We start from the raw sequence: 17381 nt of genomic DNA on the forward strand, positions 1-17381 counted from the left end.
TCCTTCCCATGGATTTAGGGGAATAACAAACTAGGTGGCATACCACTGAAAACCACGGATGGGTGTGAAGGGGCCAGAACTCCCACCACCACCCAGCTCCACTTAGACTACACATTTGTGATTAGTTTCACTTTCGGATACTTTAAAACTCTTTGTGGGTACAATTTGTCTCAGTTCAGTAACATTTAGGTTTCTGGTGCAAATCTGTTACCAACGACCTTCAGGACCGGCAAGATTGGGGAGTTAGCAGGGGACAAGCTGCCACTGCCCACTGCTTCCCCAGTTGTAAACCAGCTGAGACTGGAAATAACAAGATACAGCTCTTCTAGAGGCGCAGGCTAGAGCTCTTTGAAAGTGAAGGAAGAAATTCCTTTATTCAATTCTTTCAAGGAATTCCCCCCAAAAGGGAAGCACTGAGCACAGAAACAGGGGTGAGCTTTAGACTGTTAGAAGTTTGGTCTCCTTACCCCTCCCTCTAAGACTTGGATTGGTCTGAGTTACAATCAAAAGTTTCACAATTGGTTAGCTTCACAATTCCATATTCTAATTAGAGAAACCTCAATCCAAGCTACAATTGGTGGAAAATCCTCATCCTTTAGTGAGCATATGCATGAGGTTCACTGAGCCTGAGTAGTAGCAGATTCTTGAGCTTGGACACTGACCACCCAACAGACTTGGACTGGTTTGAGCCTTGGGCTGTAAAGAAAACCTGCTGTCTTAACTGGCCTGAGGAATGTCACTCTCCCCTTAGTTAGCCATTCAGCACCTTTCCTGTTTTTTTGCAATTTATGTGGGAACCTAATAATTCAACATTTCTCACAAATCTTACAGCATTTATTATGGGCTTGAAAAGCAGTAATAATGCAACAAGGATATACCACTCATTTAACATTGTAAGACTGGTGCTTTGGTGATGGTCTCTTGTGATATTTTCAACAGAGATTCCTACAGAGCCTCTCTGGTGTTCATTAGACAACAGTAAACTGGATTTCAAGGCCAGGCATTTAAAGAGCCAGCAGCTTCTGACTGAGTACATTTGTTAGTCTACTCTACAGCTAGGTTTTTACATGTTTCTGGAGTCTGAGGCAACATTTAACTGGTCCTTTCAAATTCTACTCTTTACCCATGAGGCAATTCATACCTTTTTTGGGGTGTAGGGGTGGGAAGCCTGGTCAATAAGATAAATGATCTACCAGATTAGGTTCCCAGCTAATAAAGAACATATCTGGCAAGGATTCAACTGGCCAAATTCAATATTTGAATATTACAGGCATAGAAACAGCAGAGTATGTGATAAGCATTGAGTGTTGCAAATGAGTTTTATCTACCCAATGAATCTGGTGTGGTGTTTTTTTTGGGGGGGAGGGGCTGAGCAATGGGGTTAAGTGACTTGCCCAGGATCACACAGCTAGTAAGTATTACATGTCTGAGGCTGGATTTGAACTCAGGTCCTCCTGAATCCAGGGCCGGTGCTCTATCCACTGTGCCACCTAGCTGCCCCTACCCAATGAATCTGTACCTGAGTAAAGGCTTCTCTTAGGAAACCCCATGATGTCTACACCCACTACCAAGCATGTGATTTCCCTGGAAGTTTATAACAATGGAACTGTCACCACCCCAAAGATGGTGGTAGAAACTAGTGTCATTATCATAAAATGGTATAAATTGATACCAATATTATGAAGATAGTCACTTCATCCCCTGAACTAGCTCTCCCACTGTATCCAACATCACATTAGGAATATCCATGCTCCTTGGGGAGATAGCCCAGTTACACAGTACCCCCTTCACATTACTTTAGGACAGAGACTGTAGTTTGGGTCCTGTTTTTTTTTTTCATTCTTTCCTGTTCACTGCCATCCAGGTTAAGATTCACCCCTCCATCCAACCAAGGAGCTTCCTCCCTGATGAGGCATGACTCAACTCTGGAGCCATCCCATCAGACTGGACTCCAGGGCTCTTCCTCCCAGTGCTATCAAGCACATAAAAAGAGAGAAAAGCCTCCTTCCCCATTATGGCTTCTCAGTAACACAGATTATCTGGACCTATGTGATGACACAAGGTCTGTCAACCAGTTAATATCACTTCAGTTCTTAGAATATTAACCATCAAAATGAGTAATATGGCATTCCAGATGTCAACAGGCTTTGATCTTGTTTGGAAGATGGTCAACAAGCTTCAAACTGATGTAACTTTTCTGCAATTCCGTGTGTGCCAAGGGATTCCTACTCCTCAAGGCAGCATACTCCTATGGCAGGGTCTTAATCTTCTCTCATAAAAGAAGCAAGTGCAAAGCCTACCAAACTAGACTCTCCCCTGCTGGATGACCACTTTATTGGGTGGTAATGTTGGAAACACCTATTCAGCCTTTATTCTGGGCCAAGTGATAACTCAGTGACCATTGAAATCAAAGGCCACAGACAGTAATCATCCATCAAACCCTATGCTGTTCATGGCACAACAGCAGTGACATACAAAGAGAATACTATTTACCATGCATAGTTATGTTGAAAATAGTCCTAAATGATCATAGAACTTGACTTAATCCAAATGAGAACCTTCTTCACAGTCATCTGGACCAGAATTAAGAAATCAGACTAAAGTAATTGGGTATATTCCAGACAATTCACCTAAAACAAACCATAGATTTGCATGAAATTTACTTTTTATATGTGTGCATTGCTCTTTTAATGATGTTAATAAATCCATCACTAGACGTTAAAAAAAAAAAAAGATTAGCTCCTCTTCTTCTGCTTGTCACAATCCAATTACCACCCAGAGAGAACCAACTGGATTCTGGAATACTATCTTCAGTTACGTATTCTATCTGTTCTCCTTGTTAATTTCATCCACAATTCCCACCCCACATCCAAACTCAACTCCTACAATATTTGAGGAAATGGAAAGCAACCTAGACAGGCCTAAAAACTGCAAGATGTCAAAGTTGCATATAAATGGCAGGCTTTACAGAATTCGTACATTTAGGGAATAATTCTCTACATGGACAGATCTTTAAGAACCTTATGTCCCCCTCCTATTATGAAGGTGATTAAGTCCTGTAGCCTGCCAAGTGAAACTCCCAGGTTCAATTCAAATCTTGCTAGACTGAACACACATAAATCCAGGCTCGCCCTTTTGACAGTTCTTAATACCTATGCTTGTGGAGGACCAAAAAGAATTCCTTGTCAAATAAAAGGTTAGATTCACAAAGGTCTCAGCTCTAATTCTATACACCTACAGCATGAGGGCTCCTTCCAATACATCATAAAGGTAGGTAGGAAGGATATGATTTAGATGAAAGAATCTGGGAAACAGCATATTAATTTTCTGCTTCCTAATTGAAAGCCTTCAACTGGTACAATTCTACTAAGCCCCAGCTGAGCAGGAGAAATTCACAGAGTAGGCTGATGCCCATCATTGGAACAAGAAGGGAAGGCTTATACCACATATAGTACATTTGCCACAATGAGTACTTGAAAGTCCGCATGACTTTTTTGTTAAAGCTTAACTTGTCTGGATATCCAATTTCTTTGAACTTTCGCTTGATTTTACTTATTGCTCTTACACTGCTAATCTACTCTTGTAGTCCCTAAACATGCTTCCATGAGCCCTTATTTACTTGATTTCATACTTATTACTCCAATGATGTCCTTTCTGATCCATAAAATTCACCTCTTGCTTCTAATCCCTAATTAACAGACTTATTGTTAAAGTCGGTTTTCCCATCTTGGTCTGGCCAGATGGGCAGATTATATTCATAAAACTGTGACAAACGATCGTAAATTTAGAGTTGAAAAAGAGCTTAATGAATTACCTAGTGAACATCTAATCCCCTCACTCTAGAAATGAGGCAACTGAGGCCCAGAAAAATGAAACCAATTGCTCAGGTAGTATGTCAAGCTAAGACAGAAATTCAGGTGCTTGGTTCCAAATCCAGCATTCTTGCTACTGCAACACAATGCTCCTTAGCCATGGGAGATTCAGCCACAGCCCTTGACTGGTCCCATAGTCAAATGAGGCTGAGAGAAAAACACAGGATTTATGGGAAGATATAGACAAAGGCTATATAGGAAGAGATCTGCATTACTGCATAAAGTAACCACACTTATAACATCACTGATTCATTAAATTACCACAGTTACAAAGCTTGATTCATATATGTGCCACACAGCTAAAAGTGTTTGTCATTTCTATAAAGAATTGGGTCCTTAACTTAAAAATATGACATCCTATCATAACATTGTTCCTAGATAAAAAAAATCTAATTCAATTTACAAAAGCATTTCTAGCAAGCACAAAGACTACCAAATTTCAGTTCTTTTTCTCTAAAATATTTTGTTATATCAATTTCATTATGAAAACTAAATTTTCTGTAGGTAGATTTCTAGGAAGATTGAAATTTAGTGGTTGATAAATCAGATCAGTATACTTTGTACTGCTGCTTTTAAATGATCAGTGTCTTTAGTGAAAGAAAACAAAAATAAAAGAGTAGGGAACAGGGGAAGATTAAACACTTCTATTTCTGAACTGTATAGTTGGTAATGAACTACAATGTCTAGACTCTAGAGCATTTAACTACTGGATAAATCTGATGATTTCTCTTCATTCACTTCATTTCCATGGCTTCTCTTCATTGAAATCTCCAATGTATGACAAAGCCTGAACTTCACCTAAAAGTTTTCCCAAATGTTAACTTATTAGTTAAGGGCAGTGTGAAAAGATTGAGTTGATTGTTAACTACAGGCCAAGGCATAAAAAAGTGAGAAAAAGCTGGGGGCAAAGGTAGGAGTCTGCAATAAGAACTGCATGCAAGAACTATCAAAGACAAAAGGATGAGGTCCCTGCCTGCTCTTGAATTGTGTGAATTTATATGATTACGGATTTGTCTAATAGGCTTTTTTGGGGGGCATAGATTCCCATGTTTCTGGTCATCCTTTCCACATGTGCTGGTAGAAAGTCCTCCTATCACATACTCACTCACGGCCCACAAAATAAAGGATTATGTGGATGCCAGAAGTGAAAACTACATACTAGTATGAGCATGAAGTTTCAAGGGGTAGAGAGGTTGGACCTTAAGAAGCAATGACTGATAGAAGAACGGGCAGATCCATGTGGCATCAGGAAACTTTACCTGAAGGCCACCAGACTCACTATTTAAATTATTAGGAAAAGGTGCAATATTCTTGACATCCAGATTCTGAGTGGGTCAGATAATATGAGAATCTCTGGGAGATAGCCCTGCCAATCTGCAGGGGAGTACTGAGGGTCAGGTAGTCATAACCCATTTATAAGTTGTTTGAGCAGTCTCTAGGAGATTTTGCAAGTATAACAAGACAGCTTCCAACTTATCAAAGTAGTTTTTGACTACTGAAATAGTAGTATAAGTCAAATATGAGGAAAATAATTGAGTGGAACCTGTAAGTGCAAGAAAATGGTGTGTTCTCAGTAGAAAGATGAATAGAACTGTTGAAACATATCTTAGCAATAGCTACTAAAAAGGACCAATTGGTTTAATGATAATACTGGAGATCTGCTCCAAGGTAAGGCTGGTTTTCTCCATCTAGCTGTTAATCCAGAGTGGAGGGGAGAGAGCGGTATTTGGTGGAAAGATGAAGTTTGATATGCAGGGTAGAGAAAAGAATGTCCATATGGTCCATAACATTTTTTAACTGGATTATGGTCCATGATTAAAAACAAAATAAAACAATGATGAGCAGGTTGTGAAGATGAAATTATTTCCTGAAAGATTATTTGCTCTGGTTCTAAAGCAATGGAAAACTGCTATTTTAGTCAAAGCATCTACCATTACCAGAATGCTGCCCTCATCCTGGGATGATAATAGCTCTATAATCAAGTTGAAAGCCAAGAATCAAGGTCATAGAGTGCAAGAGGTTGTAACAACCCTCCAGAATTCCTGATGGGGTCCTTGGCCTAGGAAGAGATTGCGTATGGAAAGCCGTTAGTTAAGTGCTGAGCCCTATCCTGGGACCTAAATGTGCTGGAAGTTTTGCCTGGACCACTGTCCAAATATTTCTAAGTTCAGTGATAAAATATTCAGTCATTCGATAAGGAGCTCACTTCTATTAACAATGGTGCTGCCACTGTAGGGAAGGCTTCAACAAATGAGATACTGTCAGGGAAATTTTGGTTCATTCATTTGGAAATTCATGGGGATACAGCTTGAGGCACTACCAGCTCCAGTCAAGAAACCCAGACAACTCTAATTGGTCAGAAAATCTTTCTGGCATCTGGAATCAGTCAAAGGTTAAGAAGCACCTTTCAAATGCAGCTAGAGTCAATCTCTTTTTTCCTTATCAGTGACCAACTAAGCCCAGAGGTGGACAGCTTCCACCAGGAAGCATTGCAGTTCATTCATTTCCTTGGCTACTCTTCACTGAAATCTCCAACGCACGATGAAGCCTGAACTTTACCTAAACATTTTTCCCAAATTTTAACTATATTAGTTAATGGCAGTGTGAAAAGATTAAGTTAAGGTATGGTCTTACTGTAGGCCAAAGTATAATAAAGAGAACCATCTAGGAATAAAGTTGGGAGCCAAGGAAGGTGTCTGCTGCAATAAGTAAGAATGGGATGTAAGAGCTATCAAAGCCAAAAGGATGAGGATTACAGCTTATACCCTTATGGCAGTAGCACTGCAGGGGAAAATTCTGTGCACTCCACTGGAGACTATACTAAGGGAGGTTATGGATATCAGGCTGTGGGAGCATGAAAGATATTGCAGGTGGCCTGGTCACAAAAGGGTAGATCTAGAAGGTGCCACTCGTTTGGGTCCTAAAAGCTTCTGAGAGCTAAATCACATTTAACTTGTCATTGGCACCACCATTTTATTAAGTGTTAATGGATCCCTCCCCTGTCTCACACATCTAATCAGCCACCACGTCCCATTTGTGTTACTACGACTTCAGACCCTCATTACAACTTATCTAGATCCCTGCAACGGTCTCTAGTCTCTCCTTACTTCAACCCCTCCTACACACAACTGCCAGATTAATCTTTCCAATTCATAGGTCAGATTGTATCACTCTATCACTTTAAAATCTTTTAAGAGCCCCATTTTTCCTACACATTAAGTCCAAACTCCTTAGCCTAGCATTCAAAGCCCTTTGTAATCTCATTCAAACTACCTTTCTATTGTTTCACATACTGTGCTCCAGTTAAACTGGATGACTCACTATCCCTAAAACCACCTTACACTTTTCTGACTTTGATCATGTTATTCCTACTAAACTTTGAGCCTCTTTGTAGCAGAGGATTTGGTTTACTTAACCCTTTGGAGCTCTCCCATAACTTGGCAGTGAGTGCCCTGCATATAGTAAGTACTTCAATGTTTCTTGGATCTGGACACTCTCCATCATCATCTCCACCTGTTAATATCCCATATATCCTTTAAAGTCCAGCTCATATGCTGCCTTGTCTCCATGAAGTATTCCTCAATTCCCTTGACTGGAGATTCTCTCCCTCAATTGATATCACAGAATTTTTTTCTTCTTTTTTATACACTTATTGGAACTTAAAGGCAGCATAACCACAATAGACTAAGGGATGACGGCAAGGCATGGCAATGTCCTTTTTTCCCAGCATAAATACAAATGGTCAGGGGCTAAATCGAAAAAAATGTTGGTTACTACTAAACCTCATAGTCTCCACCTTAACCCCATTTCTCTCTCACAAAAATCCTTGAACCCTACTTTAGATTACAGAACTCTCATTTTTCATCTGATTTAGCTCTCGGGCTTGATTATTAGCTAGCCATATGACCTAGTCAACCAGATTTCATCTCAATTTTATACAGCATTAACTGAAACAAAATGATTCCAAACCATTACTCAAATACTCAAATACCTGGGTATTTTTCCAGTCTCTTAAACTTAAGTGGGGTTAGAAATAGCTATTTTCTCAGGAAAGGTCAATTTCACAAGAAATACCATTAAGACCTTAAATCTGAAAGATAAAACACCATGGCTAGACAAGCAGACTTCCCAAGCACATTTTCTATATATATTAGCTCCTTCTGGAAATCTACTATTATAGCTCAACCCACAATGGCAATTACCAGAAACTTAGTTGCCTGTAACTTCTTATGGGATATGATATGGGATTACAGGAACATAGATTTAGAGCTGGAAAGGATGTTAGAAGCCATCTAGTTCCAACCCCCCCCCCTCAACTTTAAAGATGAGGAAACAGGCTTACAGAGGTTAAAATGACTTGTCCAGAGTCACAAAGGTCATTCAAAGTATCAGAAGTGGAATTTGAATCCAGGACATCCTGATTCCAAATCAGCAATGTATGCATTTGTGGGCTGAGATCACTCCCTTCAGTTTGTACGTTGATCCTTAGAGTCAAAAGAACAAATTCTGGTTTCCTGCTTACTTTTGAACAAAAAATAAAATAATTTACAAACTCTAAACAAACTTCATCTTAAAAAATACTCATCTTCTTTCATCTTTGCTTTAGTAGCAAATAATCAAGAGGAGTTTGTCTTGGAAATCAGAAAGCAACTCCAGTGAAATGATGGCACTTTTTCTCTCAAGCTCTTCCTCACTCCCAAGCCTGATCCTACATGGGCATTTCCTAGGTCAGCCCAGGAAGCTACTTTAAAAACACTATTTCACAAGGGGCAGTGAGGTGGTGTGGTGAATACAGCTCTGGCCTTAGAGTCAGGAGGACCTGAGTTCAAATCCAGCCTCAGACACTTAACACTTAACTAGCTGTGTGACACTGGGCAAGTCACTTAACCCTGATTGCCTCACCAAAAAATAAACAAACAAAAACCACCACTATTTCACACTGCTTTATCAGTTTCCTATGTCTATATGTTTTTAGCTTTCAAATGTTAATGAACTCAAGGAGTTCTGCTGAGCTTTTGATTCCTCCATGATCTCTAGAGTAAAATCATTTTACACAAGTCTTGCTGGCATCTTGAATGGCTGTGCCTGCAACAGCTCTGTCGCTTTTGTAATATCCGCAGAAAGACCCACATTAGTCTGCTTCTATTGTGTAAGCCCAAGAAGTTTTGAATCAGCAAGATGGGTCCCAGGCAGCAAGGCATGCACAACAAAGCCAAGTTCTTTGTAAGTTTCCTTTGCAGAAGCACAATCATTTTGCTCTGGAAAATATTTCTTCAGTTTTCAAACCATCTCAAGGGCTTTTTTTTTTTAACTGCCCAGGAACATTCAGGGTCTTTTGCAATGAACATATTGTATAAGTGCTCTTTTAAAGCAGCTCTGGCTCCCCTGGCTGCATGGCCAGCAGCGCTATCATTTAGGGTTAGAGTCGGAGGTATTTTCAAACCTTCTTTGTGAAGGACGCCAACAGTTGTCAAAACACTAGACCCACAAGTAACTTCAACCCCAGTGGTCAAACAGGTTTCTCCTGCCTAAGAGTTTCCTCTACAATATATGTAGTATAATAATATTTCATCTCCTTTCTCAGTGTAAGCACTGGAACTTAGCTGAACAGATGAAGAGTCAAAGACGAACATGTATAGGGTCCTACACATATGGTGCCAAAATTGATAATCTCATTTTCAGTAGTTTGGAACAAGATATTTGTAATCTGTTTAGAAGAAAATATCTGGAATCCTTTTGGAAGCTGCAATTGGAAGACAACATTCTCCAAAGTTTGATATAAATAGGGGAGGAGACTCTACTCTTCAGCAGTTGCCAAACTGGGATGCACATACCTCATAAAACCACATCATCAAGCACCCCAGGTCCACCATTAATGCCTCATGTTTCTGCCTGCTTTAAATATGCAATTCTTATCTCTACCTTCCAATTAAGTTATCAGTGACATCTACTTACCTGGTATTTGTTTCATAGTTTCGGTTTTGTTTATACTCGGTAGAGCCAATCTGATTCAAAATTTCTTATTTTTCTCACCCCATCGTGGGTTAGCTTCCCCTAAGGATTATCCTTCCTGAATGAGTACTGCCCACCAATATCCTAATACTCCTATTGCCCTGGCCTCCTAGACCAAAGCATGATAGACATTTATCACATTCTAATTTATGTGTGTCCATTTAGACCTCTTATCATCCCCTTCTAGATTGTGAGCTCTTCCAGAGCATGAACCATGTCTTATTTAATAGTTGTATCTTCCCATAAACATAAAATTGCCATTTAAGTAGGTGCTTCATGAATATTTGTTAATTATATTTATGAAGTTTCCCTTCTACATGAGTTTTTTGATGGCGAGTAAGGTGTGTACTCCACCTGAAGGCTTTCCCACATTCATTACATTTATAAGGTTTTTCTCCGGTGTGAATTCTCTGATGTTGAGTAAGGTATGAAATCTGATTAAAGCATTTCCCACATTCACTACATTCATAAGGCTTTTCTCCAGTATGAATTCTTTGATGTTGAATAATGGATGATCTATTGCCAAAGGCTTTTCCACAATAATTACATTCATAGGGCTTCTCTCCTGTATGAATTCTCTGATGTTGAATAAGGTATGAAATCTGACTGAAGCATTTCCACATTCATGACATTCATAGGGCTTCTCTCTAGCATGTACTTTTTGGTGCTGAAAAATTGATGACTTGTCAGTGAATGATTTCCCACATTGCTTACATTTATATGGTTTCTCTCCTGAATGAATTCTTTGGTGTTGTACAAGTATTGTACTTCGGGTGAATGATTTCCCACATTCATTGCATTCATAGGGTTTCTCTCCAGTATGAATTCTCTGATGCTGAGCAATGGATGACCTACTGCTGAAGGTTCTCCCACATTCATTACATTCATAGGGTTTCTCTCCAGTATGAACTCTCTGGTGTTGATTAAGGTGTGTACTCCGGCTGAAGGCTTTCCCACATTCAATGCATTCATAGGGCTTATTTCCAGAATGAATTCTAAGATGTTGAGTTAGCTCTGTACATCGCCTAAAAGTTTTCTCACATTGATTACAATTATAAGGCTTCTCTCCTGTGTGAATTCTCTGATGCTGAGTAAGGGAAGAAAGATGACGGAAAGCTTTCCCACATTCATTACAGTCATAGGGTTTCTCTCCAGTATGAATTCTCCGATGCTGACTAAGATGTGTATTCTGACTGAAGGTTTTCCCACATACAATACATTCATAAGGTTTCTCTCCAGTGTGAGTACTGTGATGCTGAAGAAGGTGTGCACGCTGGCTGAAAGCTTTGCCACATTGATTACATCCATATGGTTTCTCTCCAGTATGAATTCTCTGATGTTGAACAAGGTTTGTACTCCGGCTGAAGGCTTTCCCACATTCATTACATTCATATGGTTTCTCTACAACATGAATTTTCTGATGCTGAATAAGTTGCTCATGTCGACTAAAACCTTTCTCACATTCATTACATTTATAGGGTTGCTTGTTCCCTGAATATATTCTCTGATGTTTAATCGGATCTATATTATGTTTGAAGATCTTTCCATCTTTATGAAGTTTATGGTCCCCTATATGAACTCTCTGTTTTGTAATAAGGATTGAACTCAGACTAAAGCTGATTCCAAGTTCATTACATTCAGGTGCTATCTTACCAGTAAAAGCTTTCTTGTGGCTGATGGTTATGTGCCTCAGTTGTTTCTCCTGGATTCCCTTATGCCACCCTAACTGATTATCCCATTCAAAGGGTTTTCCTAACTTGGAATACCAAAGACCATCTCTTGTGAATCTTTCCATGGTTGCTTCCTGGGCTAATTCTTCTTCCAGCTTTATAATTGACTTCTTGATTCCAGGACTAGTCTTCCAGTCTGAAATAAAAAAATAAAAAGTAAATGTTCATTGTCTCTTCTCCTGAAGGAACTGAAACATGCTAAGGTGGTCACAAGAGAATGAAACTGATAATGATAAGTACAAGGTGTTTGGAGTTGACAGCTCTCAAACATGTCCACATGAAGTGAGACTAGGAATGGGAAAGGAAGATCAATGAGGGAATGGGAGTGACTGTAAGAGAGCTGATCCAACATACAAAGTGAACAGAACAAGGCAGCCTGTAAGGTAAGAGTGGTGATAAGAAAAATAGACTAAGCAGAATGAATATGGTGAAGGGTAAATGGTAGATGATGAGTTAGGATTAGGGAAGGCAGTCTGGAAGCAAAGCATAAGTTCATATCATTTCATATTTATGTAATTGTATTAATTTTTGGGGGGTGAGGCAATTGTGGTTAAGTGACTTGCCTAGGGTCACATAGCTAGTGTAAAGTATCTGAGGCCAGATTTGAACTCAGGTTCCTGACTCCAGGCCCAGTGTAATTGTAAAAAGAGTCTAATATGTCCCCCTCCCTCCAATTTGTTGCCTCCACCAATTGATCTTGCCTAACAGTACCAAAATAATCCTTCATAATCAACTCTCCTACACCTAATATAGACATAATCAGAGCACACTAGTAAGGCAAAAGCATTTATTAAACATTTAATATGTGTCAGGCACTGTGCTAGAAGCTGCAAGGAGCCATGGTAACCATACAATCACAAACTTTATAAATCTGCAATACCAAAGCTGGTCACATTCAATAGGACATATAAAGGGAATAAGCAAAAAATCCTTCACATAGGACCTGGCTCATTCTGTACTGTTCTCCCTGGAATGTGGATTCTTATCTGCCCTGACTACCAGGACCTACTTTGTCAGACCAAACTTCCTAAACTTTTGATTTCCTGGTTCACATACCTTTGGCTTACTTCTGACATCTGGCAAACATGACGGCTTTGAAACCCTACATGCTGGTCCCCATAGCCCAGTTTCCTCCTGGTCCTGGATGATATCTGACCCACTACTGCCCTGTTGTTAGCCACACCCTAATGTGATGCCCCTTCTCTGCTGAAAAATCTCTAATGACTTACCATAATCCTTAACTTCATAAAGTCCTCCATAATCCACCTGCACATTTAAAATCCATTATTCTTTGACACACACTCCCAAATCTCCTATTTCCCACATTTTTTTTAGGCAGTTGGGGTTAAGTGACTTGTCCAGGGTCACACAGCTACTAAGTGTCAAGTGATTGGTCTGAGGCTGGATTTGAACTCAGGTTCTCCTGACTCCAGGGCCAGTGCTCTATCCACTGTGCCACCTCGCTGCCCCAACATTATCAGGAACCACATTATTCTTGATTCTAAATCTTTGATCAAGTATTCTCCCTACTTAGAACAGCTAGTCCTCTTCACCTATTGAAATCCTTAACACCACTAAATTCAATGTATGTTGTTCTCCTTCAAAGAGCCTGACAATCTCCCCTTCTCTGGACAGTGTAGTGTTTTTGTGTACCGATGTAATGTCCCCTAATACTTCAAGTTCCCTAATGGCAAGGCTGGGGAGGGGATGGGGTGAGGAACATCACCTATACATACAAAGTAAATGCGAGGAAACTACGAGATCATCTTGAAGGTAGGCACTAGCAGCTGGGACATCAGTAGAGTCCCCATGACCACCAAGTGAGCTGAGCTTTGAAGGAAATTGGGGGCGCTATGTGGTAGAGGTGAGAAGAAAGTGCGTTTTAGGCATGGAGGGACAGCCTGTATAAAGGCATGGAGACAGGAGGTGGATTGAGGGACTACAGACAGCCCAGTTTAGCCATAGCTCCTCAAAAAGGTAAACGCATATTAAGTCTGGAATATTTGGCTGGAGCCATATTGTGACGGGTCATGAGGGCCAAACAGTGGAGTTTGGTCCTGGAGACAATAGGGAGCACCCAGCTCCCTAACTGACAGAGTCAGCCCCATACTTTAGCAGTATTACTTTGGCAGCTATGTAAAGTATGGATCAGAGAGGGGAGAGACTAGAGGCCTGTAGACCAATTAGAAGGTGACTATAATAATCCAGTCAAGAGATGATGAACTGAACTTCCTAAGACTCATGTTGTCTAGACCAGGCTAACATACATGAAACAACTATAGAACAATATGTGGGCATATATCATTAAATTCTATGTTATGTATTGCAAACTATAAGTAGTCTAGAAGTTCAAAGAATGGAAAGATCAATTGAGGCTGAGGTGGTGGACGGAAGCAGGCCCAGGTGCTGGAACATGAGAGGAGAGTCATCATTGTGGTGAAGATGTATTCCTATATAAGAGCCACGAATGAGTAAAGAGGAAGGAGAAAGACTGAGAACAGCACTGGCAATGATATGCACCTTGAATCTCATCATGGTGCGCAAGGGCATGTGCTCATGGGTGTACAATCTCAGTCAGAACGTGTGCCTTGGTTTCTAGTGATCTCTGTACATAGATAGCATGGAGCAAGCAATGAGAACCAAGAATCAGATTCTGTCTAGTTGCTTATCTGAATTATGGCCAGCTTCCAACCATTACCTCACTACCAATTTGCTTACTTCCTGATGCCCCTTACAAAACTGTAGTCAGTTTCCCATCCCAGCCATCCTCAGAACGGCAAGAACTGAGAAGATATCTCGCAGACACAGCAGCAACTGTATCTCTGCTCTCCCCTACAGCATCCTAATCTAATGTTTTAGGAGAAATTCTCTGAGGGCAGCATGTAAGATGGATTGGAAAGGAGAAATGAGCCTGTTGTTAAGGAAACCAGCTATAAGTTGTATTAATCAAGTCAAGAGGTACTAGGGTCTCTACTTAGAATAGTGGTAATGGTGGAGAGCATAGGCCAGATGTTATATATATCTTAGAGGGGTAGCAGGAAGACAGAATTTATTAACAGCTTAGACATAGGGAAAGGAAAAATTCAACATAAAGCCAAGACATATGGAAGGCACTTGTAATTAAGGAAAGACTAAGGAATACTGGAATAAGCAGAAAGGAAATCTATAACTTTCAACCTTTCTATAGGAGAAGAGTTAGCCCTAGGAGGATGAGGGAGGGATGCCTGAAGGATAGCATCAAGGAAGTTGATCAACATGTATTTATTAAGCACATACTATATGAAAGTTTCTGGCCTCAAGGAGCTCACATTCATTTTATTGGGGAGGACAACATATTCTTAAGTAAGTATAGACAGAATAAATACAAAGTAATTTTGGAAGGCCACTAGAAGTTGGGGTGAATCAGGAAAGGTTTCATGTAGAAAGTGGTGCTTGACCTGAATCCTGTAGGAAATAAGGGATCCCTAAGGGGCAAAGGTGAGCAAAGAGCACAGTTGAGGGAAGAGGGAATGAATGCCAGTGCAGAGACAAGGAGGAAGGAGATGCAGCATCACATACGAGGCCAGCGTGAAGCAGCAGGAAGGCCAGTGTGGCCAGACCAGAGTGTGGGAAGGAGAATAATGTATAGTAAGGCTGGAATGGGAGATTGGGGCCAACTCACAAAATACTTTTAAATGTCAAAGAGGAGTTTATTTGCTTCTAAAATCAATAAGGAGTTATTAGAGTTTACTGAGTAGGGAGGAGAGATATGTTCAGGCATTTGCTTTAGGAAAATCACTTTGGTAGCCAAGTGGAGGAAGGTCTGAAGAAGGCTGGGCCACAGCCAGTCATCTTGACTGTCTTGCCACTGGATTCCAATGACTCTGGAGGAGGGGGTGAGGCTGATGACTGTGCAATTCTGCCTCACTTAAATCCAGTTCACTGGCAAGTCAAGACTTCACCTTCGTGACGTCATTGGTCTTCCTCAAGAACAAAGTTGAACAACAAACAATGACAATCTGGTTTGGAGAAGGGAGAAACTTTTGGAAGGGAGTCCAATTGAAGGCTTTTGCAATAGTTCAGGAGAGAAGTGACAAAGGGATAACTATATGAGAGGACAGTGATAGGAAGATTATCTGAGAGTGAGTGATAGCTATCTTAAAATATTTGAAGGCTTGTCTTAACAGAGTAAGTAGTAGATTTATTCTGCTTTGCCATAGAGGGCAGAACTAGAACCAAAGGGTAGAAGTAACATAATTCATCTAAATTTAAATAATTTTATAACAAAGATCACCAAAAAATTGAATGGGCTGCCTCTTTCTGAGCCCTGAATTTGCTTCAAGGAAAAGCTGGATAATCATCTATCAACAACATTATAGAAGGGATGAATATATTAGGTGGTCAGTGGAAAAGATGACTATCTAATTCTAAGATTCTATGGTATTGTGAAGTGAAATCAAGTTACCAGTTCATACCAAATGGTTTCCATCTTTTCCACAGGTCTGGGAGCTTTGGGGAAAGCTACACAATAAACCACTTCCAAGATTCTAATCCTTCATGCCTAACACTTAACATTGACTTCAATTACACTGGTTCTCATTCACTCACCTGGGCAGGTGCCTCTTGGGATTTCTCTTTCCACTATCCAGGGCTCTTCTCCTTGTTGCAATTTAGATATCACATCTGGTTTGGAAATTTGATGGCCTGCTCACAGGAAAAAAAGCAAAGGATTTGAGTGTTTGTTCTGAGGATACTGAACCATTACAGAATCCAGGCTCAACCTATGGTCATTAGAATTCCTAGAAGATGAGGAAGGCCCTGAGCTCAGGCTTGGCACAATGAAGGTGCCCATTTCTCACTCCTCAAATTTAAGACCAGTTAACCTAGAAAAGGGAAGAAGGAATATTCTGTCTGTGTGCACAAAAGGGATTAAGACTCTAACAGCTATAATTCAAGCCCAAATTCAGCTGAACACTTCAGAGGCCATGTTTCTTTTAAAAGTTACTGAAATAAAGATGAATGATTTTGAGTCACAGAGCAAACTGTCCCTTACCCAAAGAGACCAGGTTCCTATAGTTTTCCAGCATCACATCTCTGTACAGGTCCTTCTGAGCGTGATCTAACTGCTTCCACTCCTCCTCGGTGAAGTCCACTGCCACATCCTGGAATGTCACTAATTCCTAAAACAGCAAACACATTTTTGTTAATGCAAGCCCTTTGCCAATAGAGTGATGGCAGCGGAAATGAAAAGGAGAGAAAGATAACAGAGCCAAAGCAGTAGTGAAATCAGTAAGAGTTGGGTGTGGGGGCTAGAAAGAGAAAAAAAAAAGACAGTCATTTCAAGGTTTCAAGCCTACTTGACTCAGAGAATGGTGGTACCCTTAATTGAAGAAAGAATTTAGGAAGAATGAAGTGGATTTCCTTTGTTTTGTTTGGGGGAGTGGAGAGGGATGGTGGGAAGAGAAGGTCATAGGGTTCACATTTAAACATAATCCACTCTTCCCTAGGCTTTTAAGAGTTTTTGTACTTTTTAAGTCTGCCTTTTGTGCTATTAGGAACCCGGAAAGGAAAAAAAGAAAAGATCAACAAAACCAGCTAGTTCAAGAAATTCCTGTTCTCTGACCCCTCACAATTGTGTCATTTAGGGGAAGCAGCTTAGAGATCATCTTGCCAAAGCCCCTCACTGGCAGTCCAGGAACTAAAGCCCTAAGAAGTTAAGCAATTTACCTAAGATCCCACATGTAGGTAGGTGAGGGACAGCCAGCTCTAGTGACGTACTTTTCCATCA

The 17381-nt window shown here is 40.3% G+C and overlaps 1 protein-coding gene across 1 annotated transcript in view; it reads right to left on the minus strand.

Annotated features, from left to right (window-relative positions):
- Nucleotides 1–345: 345 nt before the first annotated feature.
- The window catches only part of LOC110205245 (uncharacterized), a 40438-nt gene continuing 23402 nt past the window's right edge, over nt 346–17381 (minus strand). The window contains 4 exon segments of the mRNA XM_078149925.1: nt 346–10497; nt 10500–11750; nt 16202–16297; nt 16647–16773. Of these exon segments, the coding sequence (XP_078006051.1) occupies nt 10172–10497; nt 10500–11750; nt 16202–16297; nt 16647–16773 (1800 nt within the window). The 3' untranslated portion in view covers nt 346–10171.

The sequence above is a fragment of the Phascolarctos cinereus genome, unplaced genomic scaffold (assembly GCF_003287225.1).
Source record: "Phascolarctos cinereus isolate Bilbo 61053 unplaced genomic scaffold, phaCin_HiC Scaffold_2;HRSCAF=192, whole genome shotgun sequence".
NCBI lineage: Eukaryota > Metazoa > Chordata > Mammalia > Diprotodontia > Phascolarctidae > Phascolarctos > Phascolarctos cinereus.